This window comes from Carassius gibelio, chromosome B4, assembly GCF_023724105.1.
Source record: "Carassius gibelio isolate Cgi1373 ecotype wild population from Czech Republic chromosome B4, carGib1.2-hapl.c, whole genome shotgun sequence".
In the NCBI taxonomy this organism is placed as follows: Eukaryota; Metazoa; Chordata; class Actinopteri; order Cypriniformes; family Cyprinidae; genus Carassius; species Carassius gibelio.
Genome location: NC_068399.1, coordinates 22,304,784 through 22,321,215, shown reverse-complemented (window position 1 = coordinate 22,321,215; position 16,432 = coordinate 22,304,784). Strand labels below are relative to the sequence as shown.

The window sequence follows — 16,432 nt, the reverse complement described above, 5'->3', positions numbered from 1 at the left end:
GGTGTGATAAGTAGTCTGTGTCAAAGGACTTTACACAGGAAGTGTTGGAATTCTTTTGGAGGTGTGTCGATGCTGACAGGCAAGGACGCAGGCCTCAGATTGTGGGATAGGGGGGTTATCCGGTAGGCCTTTTCAGCTTTTTCCTCTGTGATGAGACTCATAACTGTAACATATTTGCAACAACTGACTTTCCAAACATTGACTCTTTATAACAAAATCCATGTACCCATGGAATCAGTGCAATTTTGTTACCTAAGCAATGACAGCTGAGCAAATCGCACATGTTTGGGGGGTTAAGATAAAAGACGGGACTGAGGGGTCAAGATCTACATATAGTTTGTACAGAAAAGTAATAAGGGTTGAGATTACCTTCCATTTAGATAAAGACTTCTGAAAGCAGTTCACATGAGAGTGCCTGAGTGAAGTCCATAAAACACTGTATATGATTTTGTGCCACAATAAAATTAAATAATAAAAGTCTTGTTTTTCCTGCATAGTCTTGGGTTTTTTGGCAAACAAAAAAGTGTTTTAGATCAATTCAGATACACACAGAAAGTATTTTTTTCCATGCCTCCCAATAATTTGCATGCAAAAAAAAAACAAGACAAATAATAGTAACAAAAGTTTTATTTATGCATCACCTCTATATTTATGCAAATTTGTCAGTGAATTTGGTCAAATGTCAGGTTATATTTGAGAACAAATGACCATCTGACTGTATTGTATATATAAAATTATATATATATTTATTTATTTATTAAATAAATTATTTGTTAAATTTACATTTAACCCAAACATCATCTTATTTATTAATCACTCTATTTATTACAGCTGTCCATATATAATTGTTAATTTTACAGTCAAGTCACCTTTATTTATATAGCGCTTTTAACAATACAAAGCAATTGAACAGCATTACATAGGAAAATAGTGTGTCAATAAAGCAGTCTGGGTAGACAAACCAGGCTGAAGCAAAGTCAGATTGTGCAGAAGAATCTTCTGTTTCCTGTGGTCTTGTCCCGATGGCCGTCTAGGAGACAAGGTCTTGACTGTGGATCTGTCTCTGGGGGTTAAACAAGTTCTCCTGTTCTCCGCTGACATTTGGGGTCCTCTCTAGTGTCCTCTCTAGGTGCTGATCCACCATCTGGACTCGAGATGTACTGGATCGGGGTGACCATCTGATCTGGATACAGACTAGATCTGGTGGCTACGGTGACCTCGCAATAAGAGAGAAACAGACTAATATTAGTGTAGATGCCATTCTTCTAACGATATAGCAAGTATCATGTTTTTATGGGAAGTGTTGGCGGTTCTGGTTTACCTAATTAATGCATTCTAAAAATCCTTAAACAGATTAGAAATGTGTTAGTATGCTATGTGTAAGTAAGATTAAAGAAGTGGGTCTTCAATCTAGAATTAAACTGACAGAGTATCCAGAGTTTGGGAGCTGAATAGGAAAAGGATATGCCTCCTGCAGTTGATTTTGATATTCTAGGTATTTCTTAATTGCTAGAGTTTTGAAAATGCAGTGGACGTGGAGGACTATAGTGCAGTAAGAACTTGTTCAAATACTAAGGTGCTAAACCAGTGAGGCCTTTATAAGTATTAAGCAAGATTTTAAAACCTATACAATGTTTAATAGGGAGCCAGTGCAGTGTTGACAGAACCGGGCTAATATGGTCATACTTCCTGGTTTCTATTAAGAACTCTAGCTGCATTTTGGACTAGCTGGAGTTTGTTTATTAAGCGTGCAGAACAACCACCCAATAAAGCATCTACAATAATCTAACCTTGAGGTCATGAACACATGAATTAACATTTCTGCATTTGACACTGAGAGCATAGGTCAATTTATATATATATTTGAGATGAAAAAATTAAGTTTTACAAATGCTAGAAATGTGGTTGGATTTGATTGCTATCAAATACACCTAGATTCCTAACTGATGACGAAGAATTGACAGAGCAGCTGTCAAGTCTTAGACAGTGCTCTAGGTTATTACATGCAAAGTTTTTAAGTTCTATAGTTAACACCTCTGTTTTTTCTGAATTTAGCAGTAAGAAATGACTCCTCGTCCAGGTTTTTATATCGACTATGCATTCCATTAATTTTTCAAATTGGTATGTTTTTCCAGACCTCTAAGAAATATAGAGCTGATTATAATCAGCATAACAGTGAAAGCTAACACCATGCTTCCTGATGATATCTCCCAAGGGTAACATGTAAAGCGTGAAGAGTAATGGCACTAGTACTGAGCCTTGAGGTACACCATACTGCATTTGTGATCGATATGATACCTCTTCATTCACTGCAACGAACTGATGGCAGTCAGATAAGTATGGTTTGAACCATGCTAATGCACTTCCATTAATGCCAACAAGGTTTTGTAGTCTATTCAAGAGAATGATGTAGTCAACAGTGTCGAATGCAGCACTAAGATCCAATAGCACTAATAGAGAGAAAAAACCAAGATCAGATGGTAAGAGCAGGTCATTTCTAACTCTAAGGAGAGCAGTCTCCGTACTATGACATGGTCTAAATCCTGACTGGAAATCCTCACAAATACTATTTTTCTTGCACGGAAAAGGAAGATTTGAGGTCGGCCTTTAATTATAGTTCTTTGGGGTCTAGTTGTGGTTTTTTGATGAGAGGCTTAATAACAGCCAGTTTGAAGGTTTTGGACACATATCTTAATGACAAGGTCAAATTAATAATAGTCAGAAGTGGATCTATGACTTCTGGAAGCACCATTTTTTGGAGCTTAGATGGGATAGGGTCTAACATACATGTTGTTGTTTAGATGATTTTACAGGTTTATATAATTTTTCCTCTCCTATAGTAGAGAATGAGTGGAACTGTTCCTCAGGGGATCTATAGCGCACTGTCTGATGCAATACTGTATCTGACGGCTGCGTAACAATTTTATCTCTAATAGTATCGATCTTGGAAGTAAAGTAGTTAAAGTCATTACTACAGAGTCATGGTAATATATGTTTCCTTTTTTGCACTATTAATTTATATTTAAACTGAAAATATGGAAATACCCCTTTCACTGTTATTGTAAGGCTATGTATAACTGATAAAAACTTAATTTCTATAAAAGTATATATATTTAAATGAAAATTTTAGTTAGTTCATTATCAACATTATAAGAATGATTGATTTGAATAAAATATTGGCAAAATTCAATATAATAACTGTCATAAAAATGTCAATATCAACATTAAACAAAATAAGTATACATTTTATTTTATACTTAAAATAAGCATAAAATAACAAGATTATAGGGCCGTTAATTTGACGGTGTTTTTCTTATAATTTATTTGAATTTTTAAAAAGATATAGAGGAAAAGAAAAAAGACAAAAAAGAAAAAACGACAGAACAATACTTTTATGCAAAGTATTTAGGCATTGTCTGTTTCTTTATGCAAATTTGACAATTTACCACAAAACCAGTCATAAGTAATGGCAGTAGCCAACAATAAATTGTCAAAATGATCGATTTTTCTTTTATGCCAAAAATCATTTGGATGCTAAATAAAGATCATGTTCCATGAAGATATTTGGTAAATTTCCAACCCTAAATATATCAAAACTTGATTTTTTTAAATTAATAATTCACAACTTTAAAAGTATTTTTATTTTCAGCATTCATCAGTGGAATGCTTATTTACCAGCTTTTAGATGGTGTATGAATCTCAATTTATTAAAAAACGACCCTTATGTCTGGCTTTGTGGTTCAGGGTCATAATATGTATTTTACAAACAGTCCATAAAAAAAAATTATATATATATATATATATTATGCAGAATGTGGTAAGGCAATTAATCAATACATTATTGTTGTGGCACATACATATAATAATATTTTTGCTTTACATTTTTTTATTTGTATTTTTGACATCATTCTAGATGACCACGCAACATTCTGTGCGCGCGCCCCTCCCTGCCGACTCGGAGCTCAGTGCGCACGCGCAGAGCGCTGTCAGGGCACGGCACACTCACAGCGACAGTATGGCGGCGGGCTGCTGCTGGAGGGATGCTGCTGTCGCCGCTGCCTTCACAATGTGATCGGAATATCGCCTACCTGCGGAAAGACTACAGTCACCCCCGAGGCCTGTCGCCGAGATCTCGATAAGATGACCAGGCTCGCCGATTACTTCGTGGTCGTCGGATACGATCTCGATAAGAGAGGTAAGGGAGACAGACACACGGCAAGCGATTCTTCCTCCTCCTCCTCCCCCCTCCTCCTGATCTGTTAGATTGGAGTGTATTAGTAGAGGTTTATTCACGGTAAACAACACAGAAGGCGGAGGGAGAGGGACGCAGCCTCGACACAGCTGATTCCGTCTCTGGATTGGCGAGCTACTTTCAGCCGCGGATGTCCCAGGCCTCTGGAGATCAATCCCAAACTCGAAAGCCGAGCCCAAACGAAGTTTCACGAAGCGCCTCCATATGCCCTATTACACGATTTATTTTAAGGCTGATAAGAAGTTTGCAAGCGGGTACTATTTTGTTGGGATTTATCAGTGTAACCTTTGCCACCGGTGATTGTCATGTAGCAGCCTGTTATATTGTCCCATATAAGTTTCTAGAGTTGAAAAGAAAAGCAAAAGCTGATGTCTAAGAAATGTCAACAAACATCAATAACACAGTATGGCACAGATGCTTTTGCTTGTGTCTAAACCTAACAAGTTGCCTGTCTAGACAGAACTTGTGATACACAAAATGCTGTCTTTCTAGGCAACACACTAGGTTTTGAGAAACCACTTTTGTTTTTGTGGTTGTTTATTAAGCGTAGCAGTGCTTTAACCTGAATGATGCTGCGTTATTGAAGGGAAAGTTTCCCATGAAGAAGAAATTCATGACATCCTCAGTCACGATTCATCAGCATTGCTTAAAGATCTACGTTTTGCAAAATGTTTCTCTTTTATATTCCACAGAAGAAAGAACATTAAATGATTCTGAAACAACAGTTTGTTATAAATAATGACAGAATCAAAAAAAATTTTTTTAAAGAATCCATTTTCCTAAATATCGTCTCTGGGTTTTTGCTGAAAAAATAAAGACATGGAATGTTTGGAATGACATGAGTATACATTTTTAAGCTTTATTTTTTATTGCTTTTTGCACTTAATTTTTTTTTAGTGCAACAGACAGTAAATTGTGAGAAAGGAGAAGGGTGTACTATCACTATCACAAGTATATTTATTTGAATTTGAGTTAAGTTAGGGAGCTTTGAGTATCTGTAAAATCCTGCTCTTAGTGTGTTTTGTTATCGGGAGGTTGAGTGTTTTGGTGAGTGGCCTAGATTCGGGCGATATAATGGTCCCGGTGAGCATGCATAATTTACCAACCCTCAACTGAAAGAAGGCAAGTTGCTGGAAACTCGCATTTGAAACCTTTATTTAGAGAGCTGCCTCCATGCATGTCTTATTCCTTATTTATAAGACACACAAAAAACACGATGAATCCCTTTTTACAGTTTCAGGGACTCTTGAGATGGATATGCATGTTAAATTACATGTTTTGTGCAGTGGTCCACTTCAAGAGTTGTTTGGTGTGCAGAAAGGTCTTTGCTTTTTGTTGCCCGTGGGACGTAGCTATTCGTATATGGCCGTAAGTGTAGCCTGGCAGGATGTTGAAAGGCTGCACGCTCTGCAGAATGTCTTCCTTTCCTGTTTCTAGCCTGCTGCTGTATTTCAGCATCTGGTAAGCAGACCTTCAAGTACAGTAAAGGTGTGTGAGAGGGAAAAAAAAGCTCTCATGAAGGCTATTGAATTCAAGAATAACATTAAAATACAACAGCGGCCATTCATGTTGTAGCATGCAAACCAACATAGAGATCTAAATCAATCTGAATAGACTGCTTTGAGCAGATGGGTAGACCCGTGACATCATAATCTTGTGAGATTGTGGAAGTGGTTGACATCACATTCATAAATCGGTCGTCAAATCTCTGAAGACTTGGCAAGTGTAAGTGTTGCCACACTTTGCTCCCGCGATGCTTAACATCTGTACTACATCTCTCGAATTAATTTTTTTTTTTTTTATTTATGTAAAACTATGTCTAGCAGTTAGCAGACACGCTCTGACGTATTGAGCCTTGGTGCTTATAAGGGCAATTTGAGTTTTAATCTGGCTTGCAACATCTCCTGAATATGTTTCTCCTTCTTACAATTCTAACAATTTCCTGTCTGTTATTTGTTGCAACCACATAACAATTAGCAAAATATAAGCTTTGAGAGATAATTCACCCAAAAATCAACTCCAAACCTGTATGACTTTCTTTATTCTGTGGAATCCAAAGAAGATATGTAAAAAATGTATTTACAACATACAACAGCAACATACCGGTCATTCAACAAAATTCAGTAGAAAAAAACATCATAAAGCAGTTTTGAAATTTGTTTGCCTTTAATAAAGTGTGTAAAAGACTATAAGTCTTGCTTTCATCCACATATAATTTATGGAATCTAACCGAACTAAAGTGTATTAAAGTCAAAGGGGTCCAAAACAACCTCTTTGGCCAATATCGACTTTCATATTATTCAGATTGTTTTGAAACCACTTGAAGTTGTAAATTATTACAGAATTTGTATTACTGATAAAAGCACTTAAAAAAATCTAATTTGGGTTGGATCAACTCCATTGACTTTCATTGGATGGAAAGAAAGGAGACCCTTTTAAAAATATTTTTGTGTTCAACAAAAGAAAGTCATTTTTGGGTGAACTGTCCCTTTAAGTCCTGCTATATTTATGTCTATCTGACGCACATATCTGAGAGGTGTCATATCTCTGAAACCACATCGTGAATGTGAACCTGGACATCTTCCAAAGGATTTTTATAAAGTGTTCTTGATTGAAGTGGTGCCTACTTAACACCCAAAGGGTCAGACCCCTTAAGATAACCCCACTCACTGTTTTGTTTGCCAGTGCAGAACATGTCCAGCTGACCCAGGGGCCATGTCCCCGTCTCAGGACCTTTGTCTTGGTCTCTATCATTGATATAGCCCACAGTGTAAGGTTTCTTCCTTCCCTAAATAGCATCTTGAGCCAGAATGGCTGCATCTCTGGAGGGCAGTAAGCTGTCAGGGTGGAGTCGCCCAGGGTCTGTTGCGAAACTGTGCAACGCTATTTGTTACTCGATTTCTTGACCCTGCGAGGAGAACTGCATTGAATAGGATTCTCTTGCCGAGGGGCTTGCTGTTTAAAAACAGGAAATGGGAGTTGAGGCTCTAGGGAGAAGACATGATTGATTGAGAATCCAGATTGTCCTCAGTATTGCAGAGTGAGAAAATGGAGGTCCAGAATTTGGGGTGGGTCCACTACAAGTGGACATCCATGGAAATGTCTTTTGGGGTTCGCTGTATAGCTCGCCCCCCCCGGCTTCGCTCCCTCTCACGCTTCTCTTTCTCCCGCTTTCTCTCTTCATGCTTTTTCTTGGGAGGAGCCCGATTGAAAACAGAGAGGCCCTAAACAAAAGAGGAGAGCGTTTGTTCTGTTGCACACTCTTTGTGAGAATTGTCTGTGCCAGTCTGTTTTCTCGGTTAACCCCTGTGTGTCTCTGGGAATGTATGTTGAAATGTTTGTCTGATTGTTTATTTAATTATTATTATTAAAAAACTATCATGAGCATGAGAACTATCATATGCAGTTTACAACTCTTGAGACTTGAATTGTTGTTTTTTTAAAAGGTTTCTTATGCTCATCAAGGCTGCATTTATTTGATCAAAAATACAGAATATAATGTAATATTGTGAAATATTATTGCAATTTAATATAACAGTTTTCTATTTGAATATACTTTAAAAGCTGATTTATTCTTGTGGTGAAAAGCTGAATTTTCAGCAGCAATTACTCCAGTTTTCAGTGTGCTGTTTAATATATTTTGTAACCCGTGTTACTCTTTTCAGGATTCTTCAATGAATAAAAAAAAAATAAAAAAAGAGCATAATCCATTTAATATATAAATCTTTGTAACCATAAACGCTACCATTCAAAAGTTTTGGGTCAGTATATTTTGTCCTCCCAATTTATAAAATTATTTTAGAGAATTGAATACGTTTATGTTGTAAGGTTGAGTTAAATTCATATAAAAATGTGATGGTAAAGGCTTGTATTGTTGGAAAAGTTTTTATTTCAAATAAAAGTTAATTTATCATCTTATTAGAATGATTTCTGAAGGATTTATTTCTTCAAAGTACCAAGCAAATCATAAATGGAACACGAATCGTTAAAGGGGTCATCGGATGCCCATCTTCCACAAGTTGATTTGATTCTTTAGCGTCTTAATGAAAAGTCTATAACATACTTTGGTTAAAATTTCTCAGCGGTAAAGTAAAACAACACTGTTTTAGCCTCGTCAAAAACAGCTCTGCACATTTTAGTGCATCTGCCGTTAAATTCTAATTAGCTCTGCCCTCCTCACCCCTTTCTTCCATGAGGTGACAAACTGTTCTCATGAGACCATTAACTTTAGCTGCATATAGCTGTGGAACTGGCTAACTAGCTCATTATTAGGAAAGGCAATTCTGGAGCTGATCATGTAAGATTTGCGCAAACATTTTTTCATTTTAGGGTGGATGTGTACAAACACACACATTTGTTCAAACAACATGTTAAAGTGAATTTTGCATCCGATAACCCCTTTAAGAGGAATCAAATCAGAACTGGAATCGTACATTTTTTTTAAAAAATTCCCATCCAAAACCATAAGCCATAAATAATGCAGAAGTAGTAACTTTTTTTTTATTTTTTATTTTTTTAAAGGGGTGGCTTGCTCAAAGCGGCCTGCCTTTAACAAATCTGCTCTCTGTCTGCCTTAAATAAATGCACTGACTCAGCCGGACGTCTAGAAATATTCACCAGTCGAGTACAGATTCTAATTCATGAGGAAGAATAAGGCTGAAGGGGGCCATGGCGTGATACGCTGCCGTTCTGTGTTCCCATGACTCCCCATTTCTGGTCATCTGGCTGGACTATAATCAGCTCTGTGCCGAGGAAAGGGTGGCTGGGGTCATGGATACAGAAGCCCGGTCCACATGCCTGCAGCGTATGGCCGCATAGCTCTGACAGCCAGCTAGTGGATGAATACTTCTCATTCATGTGCCAGCCGAAAGGGCTAGAGGGCAATGGAGATTGTCCTCATTCTGGGAGACACGGGGGCTCATAACCCACACACACAGTTTAATAGTTTGCATGCATTTGATTTGCATATGCACAGTCACACACTTTATAGACAAAAGCAAATACATTTGAAACTCCTTGTCGTCAAGTTTCATTATGATTGTGGTGAACTCACGGGACACTGTTGGTCTGCTGTCCCTGGGACAGTGTGAGAGAGTTTCGGGTCAGTTGATTGAAGTGTCACATGCTTCTTAGGGCCGGTACTGCATCTTTTACATGTGCTTACAAAACCAAATATCTGATTTGTTGTGATTTATATTGAATGTTGTTTCAAATTGTAGTTGCAAATTAAAGTTGACACCAATGTTATGTATGTTATGTGGCTTATGTAGATTTGTCAAAATTGTGAGAGTGACTTATGATCGTCTTGGAAGTATAATCACAAATTGGTTGAAAGAACTTAAAGAACTGTAAAGAACTTCACAAAATAGTAGTTAAAGTTGTGCATGCGTAGTATGGCGTCTGAATGCCTTTGCCATTCCATCAGTGGTGTTCACTTAAAGGCCGTGTTGCGGGGTTAATTTTTCAACGAATTTGTGCAATTTGCTTGTTGGAAATAAACATTTAAACTGTTATCCATTGTATTTTATGTTGCTGGGTATCACAAAATGGAATATAATACGAAAAAGTTGGTACTGTCTTACAGCGGTTTTCAACGATCCTCCTTTCCCCCACAATGCATTGCATTACGTCACCTTGGGGAGAGAATTTACCAAAGCCCACCTTGAGTTCATTCAGAGTGACTAGAGAGACTAGTAGTAGACGAGAGTATTCAGATAGCACAGATTACAGATAAATAAATACATAGATATAGATAGACAGACTAGATATATAGATAGATAGACAGAAAGATAGATTGATAGATATAGACCAAAACGCACTCACTTCCCTACAGCACAAGCTTTCCAACGCAGTTTCCATGGGACGTAACCGCTCACACAAGCACCTGCCAAACACAGCGACAGACATACATGTTGGCTCTTGCCATCTCTTCCTCATCCCATTTTCTCTCACTTCTTCTGTGATGTCATCACAGAATTGCGAATAAAAACCCCCCCAAAAAAACCTTAATACCAAAAACGTAAAAAACTGGTCTATAAGACCATTTTTTAGAAATTTTAAAAACGATATACATATCTTGAGTGATTTATGTACCCATTAATCAACAGTGGTGGTTAACCTGCACCATGGGCTTTAAAGTCCCTGTTGCTTAAAATCCTTAATGAAGTGTACTACAGAAATAAATAGTCTACGAGATGGAAGGATTAAAAAAGAAATTCAGTACTTATTATCGCAGTTATATAGTTTGGCAAGTATAGGCAACTGTATATAAATTGATGGCATTAGGGAGCTGCTATTGAAACTGCTTTCGATTGCTTGCTCTCATTTTACTTTCACTTTCACCTTTGAGATTCACAAAGACACTATAGAGAGTGGCAGTACTTGCCACACATTTGACAAGATTAGATGTTTGTCATTGGTGCTCAGGATCTGAAAATCATTAGCCATCGTCCTATCAGACATTTCTCCTTACTCTGTGTATGTGGTAAATGAACTTTCATGTACTGTGATGCAACAGGATACTGCTAGCAAGTGGCCTACCTTTTAGTGGCTCTATAGAATGTGTTATTTGTTTCATGCTTCGGGCACACCCCTAACACCGCCCAACCCCCGATGTCATCCTCCATCATGATGTTTCACTGTAGACATCATTCAATGTCAATTTGGTAGACATTGCCCAACCCTACCTCAGACGTCACGCCCACTGAGAGTTGATGCGTATAGCACATAAAATTAACACTTCAGGAGTTTCGAAGTTATTGATGGATTGGTTAATTTATACAGGATTTCTAGAAGAGATATGTTGTGTTCTTTAATATTCTGCTTGGAAACAATGATGCAGTGATGCCAAACCCTGCCATGGAAGAAGAAAGCCAGTTGTGGGGACATTTCCATGCCCCTAAACATGACACGGCACAATATGAAAAGTGGTTGCTTTACCTGTCAGTCAAATAGCCTCTTAAGTGGGCCTTGGCCATTCAAAGTTGCTTTTGCAATCAATCTGAATGTCTGGCAATGTGAGACAATATATGTAAGTATTTATTAATAATGAATATCCAAAATGCAAAAAACAAAAACAAAAAACAACTTAAAATAAATTAAGTAGTTCAGTAAATATTGTTGCTGCAACCTGTTACCCGTTACTGCAAATTTGAAAACTATGTTTTTGGTTAAAAAAGAAAATATATAAACTTTTATAAAAATATAAAATTTTATTCAAAACATTACAATTTTAACTGTATGCCTGATCAAATAAATGCAAACTTGGTGACCTTTTTTTATTAAATAATTAAAAACTCTTACTCTTGACTAACCTAACTTTTAAATGGAAAACTGCAATACATCTTAAAAGTATAAATACATTGCTAAAAATGAAATTTATTACTTGTCGTGGCAGGGCAAGTGAAACTGAACTACAACCCTAAGGACAATAGGAAAATCCCTTACTTTTCAGCTCTGGTTTTTAGGGGTGTAAGAAAATATTGATACACGTGGGTATCGTGAAATTTTGTTTGCCGATACTGTATCGATTCTCAGAAACAGAATATTGATATTAAAATAAGTAAATAAATAAATAATTTAAGATTCATGGCAGCTGTTTCGTTTTGAGTTTACATCCGGACCACTAGATGGCAGTCCTCATCTCTGAACGACAGTGAGCATGACAGGAAGTACTAGCATTAGGCCACGCCACTAATGTTAGCATTAATATCAATGCTAGTAATGGAGGATGAAAGAATTGTCCCTGTTCCTGGTTCGGTGTACAAAGCTGAAGTGTGCCGTCACTTGGGCTTTTGTGGTAACGTCCACCATGGGACTGTGGCGAGGCCGCCGCCTCAGTTCCGCAGCCTTCCATGTGAAGAGGGGCTCATGTGGCGGGGGGAGGTGGGTGGTAGGGTCGCAGCGTGGCTCGAGTTAATAGTTGTTATTGTCTGTTTATGTCTTTAATTGTTTTTCCCGTACATTTCTGCCATATGCACATAAACTGACAGTCACAACTGATAAGCTACTGCTAAATATTGTAGAAACTTAATTTTCTGTAAAGTTCCTTTGCAACGATTTTTATTATAAAAAGCGCTATACAAATAAACTTGAATTGTGTTCTTAATGACAACTTTCCTAAAAACATATTCTATTCCTAAAATAAGAAATATCCCAATATATCACCTTGCTTACAGTGTCACAATGTATCGCAACATATCATATCGCAACCCCTGTATCGTGATGCATATCGTATTGCAAGATTCTTGGCAATACACAGCCCTACTGGTTTTTACATCTCACACATGCGTGCACACAGAATACTTAGCTCTGGTTATGAAACTTGGTAAGCAGTGACTGGTTAATAGCTGTTTGTGTGCTTCATATTCAGAGGTCTTTTGGGTCAATGAACAGTCTCTTGTGGAGGGACGTTAAGGTCAAAGGCGGGAAAAGGGGGGGGGGGGGGGGCTCCCCATGTCTGCAAAGCTTTCATGACCTTCCCTGGTATTTTGGGAATGCAGCCCTCTCCCCCTCCCAAACCCCTCGGGTGGAGACTGAAGATCTTGTTCTCCACATGCGAATGGGGTTTGCGGGAAGTAATTCTTCTTAATCCTCTTTTTTCATTGCTGACCCACCGGATTATATCTAGGGGTCTTTGGCATTGTGGTTGTTGGGATTCATACATAAATCATAGTCTGATGTCCCACTCTTTCTGTCTTAATCTTGGTTTCAGCTGCAGCCCACCATGACCTGATTGGTAGAAAGTGCCGTGAAGCTGATTGGTCCACAGGTGAAAATATATTAGGGGTGGCCCCGAGTAGTCAACAATTCGATTTTTCGATAGGAGGAGCCTGATTTGACTACTAATCTCACAATTGAATATTCACAGCGGTGTTATAATCATACCATTTTTGCTATATGGGGGTGTTCAAATGTCTGATTTTACATAGGACTACCGTTTTTTCCCCAGTAAATTAATATACAGCCTAGGGATATGCCGGTATCAAATTTTTATGTTGCGATTAATTGCTAATACTTTTATCACAGTATAAGGTATTATCACAATATTGAAATATGGTCATAATACAGTATTAGAGGTTTATACGTTTTTTTCTTATAAAAAAATTTTTTTTAATTTTTTTTAAAATAAGTATTTGTTACTGTGATGAACACCATAGCGAATACACAAATCTAAATGGCTATTTAAATCTATTTAAATACATTTTAGAAAGTAGAAGATGCTTTATTTCTGCGGTTTCCAGGTTAACGGCTGCATTTTCTGCAGTTAAGCGCCATCTGCTGTCAGAGAGTAAATGTGCTTTCATTCAGCGTGTCTCTCACATTGTTGTGCATTTTTACCAGTTGAAAGGAAAAGCATTCTCAAAATGCATTCCAAATTCTGAATAATTTGTAATATATAATTATTCACACTATTTAGAAGTGCCCATGATAACAATATCGTGCATATTCATTACCGTGATATATTGCAGTAACCGAATACCAGCACATGTCTAATATAGCCTATTAAGATAAAGCTGTACATAAGAATCTGAAAAGAAACAAGCTTAAATAGTTTAACGTGCATGAATAAATAATAAAACTTTACATGATCCGTGACCGATAATGTATATATATAAACTGTTTGTTATAGTTATTTATTTATTTGTTTAGTTATTTAATAATATAACATTTGTATTAATATTAGTAGTTTATTATTAATAATACTACCAATAATAATAATACTAATTACAATATTATTACTAATAATACTAATTATATTTTTTAAGTATCTACACATAAAAACAATAATAAATGCACAATTTATTTTAATTATTTTAATCTTTTTTCTTTGTATGTTTTTTACTGTATTGTTTTTTGTTTTAATTTGTATGTTCATTGATTACTTGCATCAGTGAAGATTAGACTATAATTTTTGCAATTCTTTTAACTTTTTTTGGCCTGTCAAAGTCAGTTACTCTAAAGCTGTCATTTGGCGCTTAGCGAGTTTTAATTTTGTACTCCAATTTTGAGTCAGTTGTTATTATTTTGCCATTATTACACATTTTCTGAGTCGGCTAACATAGACAGGATGAATCATTTGTAAAGCAGGAGAAGCAGTAATTTTAGGTGTTGGGTTAAAAGCTTGAGAAACTTTAAGCCTCATTTAGAGGCAATCAGAAAAGATTCTTACGAATCCAATCAAGCAAAAAATAAAAGGTTAGGTGGACTTTGATAGTGTTTAAAATGATTTTTTTTAATCTATATCATCTGTGACCTACTGTCAAATACCATGGAAAATAATTCAATGTAGTTTGTGAAAACATGGGCCAAGACGTTTTGAACTATGTGGTCAGAATTTTGGAAAAAAAATCAGAAACCTTTCAAAATCAAAACTTTGCATAAATAGTCTCAAGTTAGCGTGTATAATGTTTTGTGGCTGTACTTTTGAAACTGTGTGTATTATGCTATTCCTTGACCCATAGACTTCTATTGTAAGTGCAGTTTTTCTGACTGACTGGCAAGTTGCAAATTATTTGGCAAATTATTTCCTGTGCTAATCAACAGCCTGCTACAGATGCTTTCTCACAGAACGTTTGCTGTGGGAGGGTAGTGAGCTAATGATTTTTTTTTGTGTGATTGTCAGACAGACGTCAAACGTCTACGCTACACTGTTGACACTTTATTCCCTAGTTCATCTTCTGTGTGTGTTTTCCCTGAATTCCCAGTGCTCATAATCAGTTTACTCGATCTAAACACCAGTCACAGCCTCATGTCTGTTGGCTGCCTCTCTCTTGGTCGTGGCAGAGGGGAACTGACTAACCCTGATGCTAATTTCACTACTGCTTTCCATATGATTTCCAAACCTTGTCGGAAGGCTTGGAATTTTTTGCTGAGGTGGAATGCCTAACCAATGACGCCAACATTATGTAAGCAAAAGGAGTCCAAGTACGCTCTTTTAGTTTGCTTTTCGCATTTCATGCAGGATATCTGTCACAGGCTGAGCTTTAGACCTTTACATTGTTTAATTATTTATGTAACTAGGTGTACAAGGGACCTAATGCGTACCTGCTTATCTCTTAGTAGATGTTTGCCTGAGGTTAGTTAAATATATTAAGTGTGTGAGAGAGAAGTGGGGTCTGTGTTTATTTAGTGTCATGAAGAGATTAGTTGAGAAAACGTGTGCGTATCTTTGTTAGGGCTTGGCTAAAAAAACTTATGGAATATTTGTTAGCATTTTGGCTATTTAAAATATTTTTTAAAATGTATGTTTATTTTATTTCATTATCCTTTCTTTTGACCAATCAGCCATTGTAGCAAAATGAATTTAAACATTTAATGCAATGCAAAAAAATAAAAGTAAAAACTTGTTTTCACACACTATATTTGACCAGTAAATTCAAAAATAATGTTTAATAATAATACTAATAATAATTACATAAAATAATGCTAAATAATAATAATAATATTGTCATTAATATATTTTTTATATTATAGTATTAATGTATTTATTGTTAGGATTTGGCATAAAAAAACATGCAATATTTGCTTTGATTTTATTTCCACTAATAAACACTAGAAAGAATATTGAATGAAATGATAATATAATCTAAAATAATATGATAGTAGTACAATTAGTATCCTTGTATGAACTTATTATTAATTTCGAATTTTGATTATTTATTCATCATTTTGACTGAACAACCATTATTGCTAATAAAATTTCGAATATTCATGCATTTAAATAATATAAAACACTTAAACAATTGTTAAAAAGAAAAAATAATTAAAAAAAAAATCTCATCAATAAACAAGAATATATATATATAAATTATACATTTATATTTAATTTATACCTAAAAACAAATCGCAGATGTTTACCTACATTTACTAAAACATAATGCATAAATACATGCCACACTCATGTTGACAAGTAACTCAAAGAAAAGGATGGTATGAACTGATTCAGACTTAACACTCATAATTGTTTGTTACATGAGTGTGAGGGTGTCAGGGTGTGGAAGCTAGTTTCTCCCCCAGCCCTAATCCTGGGTAACACAGCGGTTAATGCCTCTGTGTCAGTGTGTGCGAGAGTGTTTATCTGCAATCTAAATAAAACTCCATTTATGTCTCATGCTGTGACTTTAGCTTGTCTTAAAAGCACATAAGCTCTCTTAGAGTTTTTGGAATGACCGGTACTTG

General features: G+C 36.2%; 1 protein-coding gene across 8 annotated transcripts in view; it reads left to right on the top strand.

The window, feature by feature from the left end:
* Window positions 1–3,987: 3,987 nt before the first annotated feature.
* Window positions 3,988–16,432, top strand: part of LOC127956410 (myotubularin-related protein 5) — a 50,218-nt gene continuing 37,773 nt past the window's right edge. For all 8 annotated transcript variants that reach the window (XM_052554280.1, XM_052554277.1, XM_052554278.1 and 5 more), the window contains exon 1: window positions 3,988–4,195. In XM_052554280.1, coding sequence (XP_052410240.1) covers window positions 4,141–4,195 — 55 coding nt within the window. In that variant the 5' untranslated portion in view covers window positions 3,988–4,140. The remainder of the gene's footprint in view (window positions 4,196–16,432) is intronic.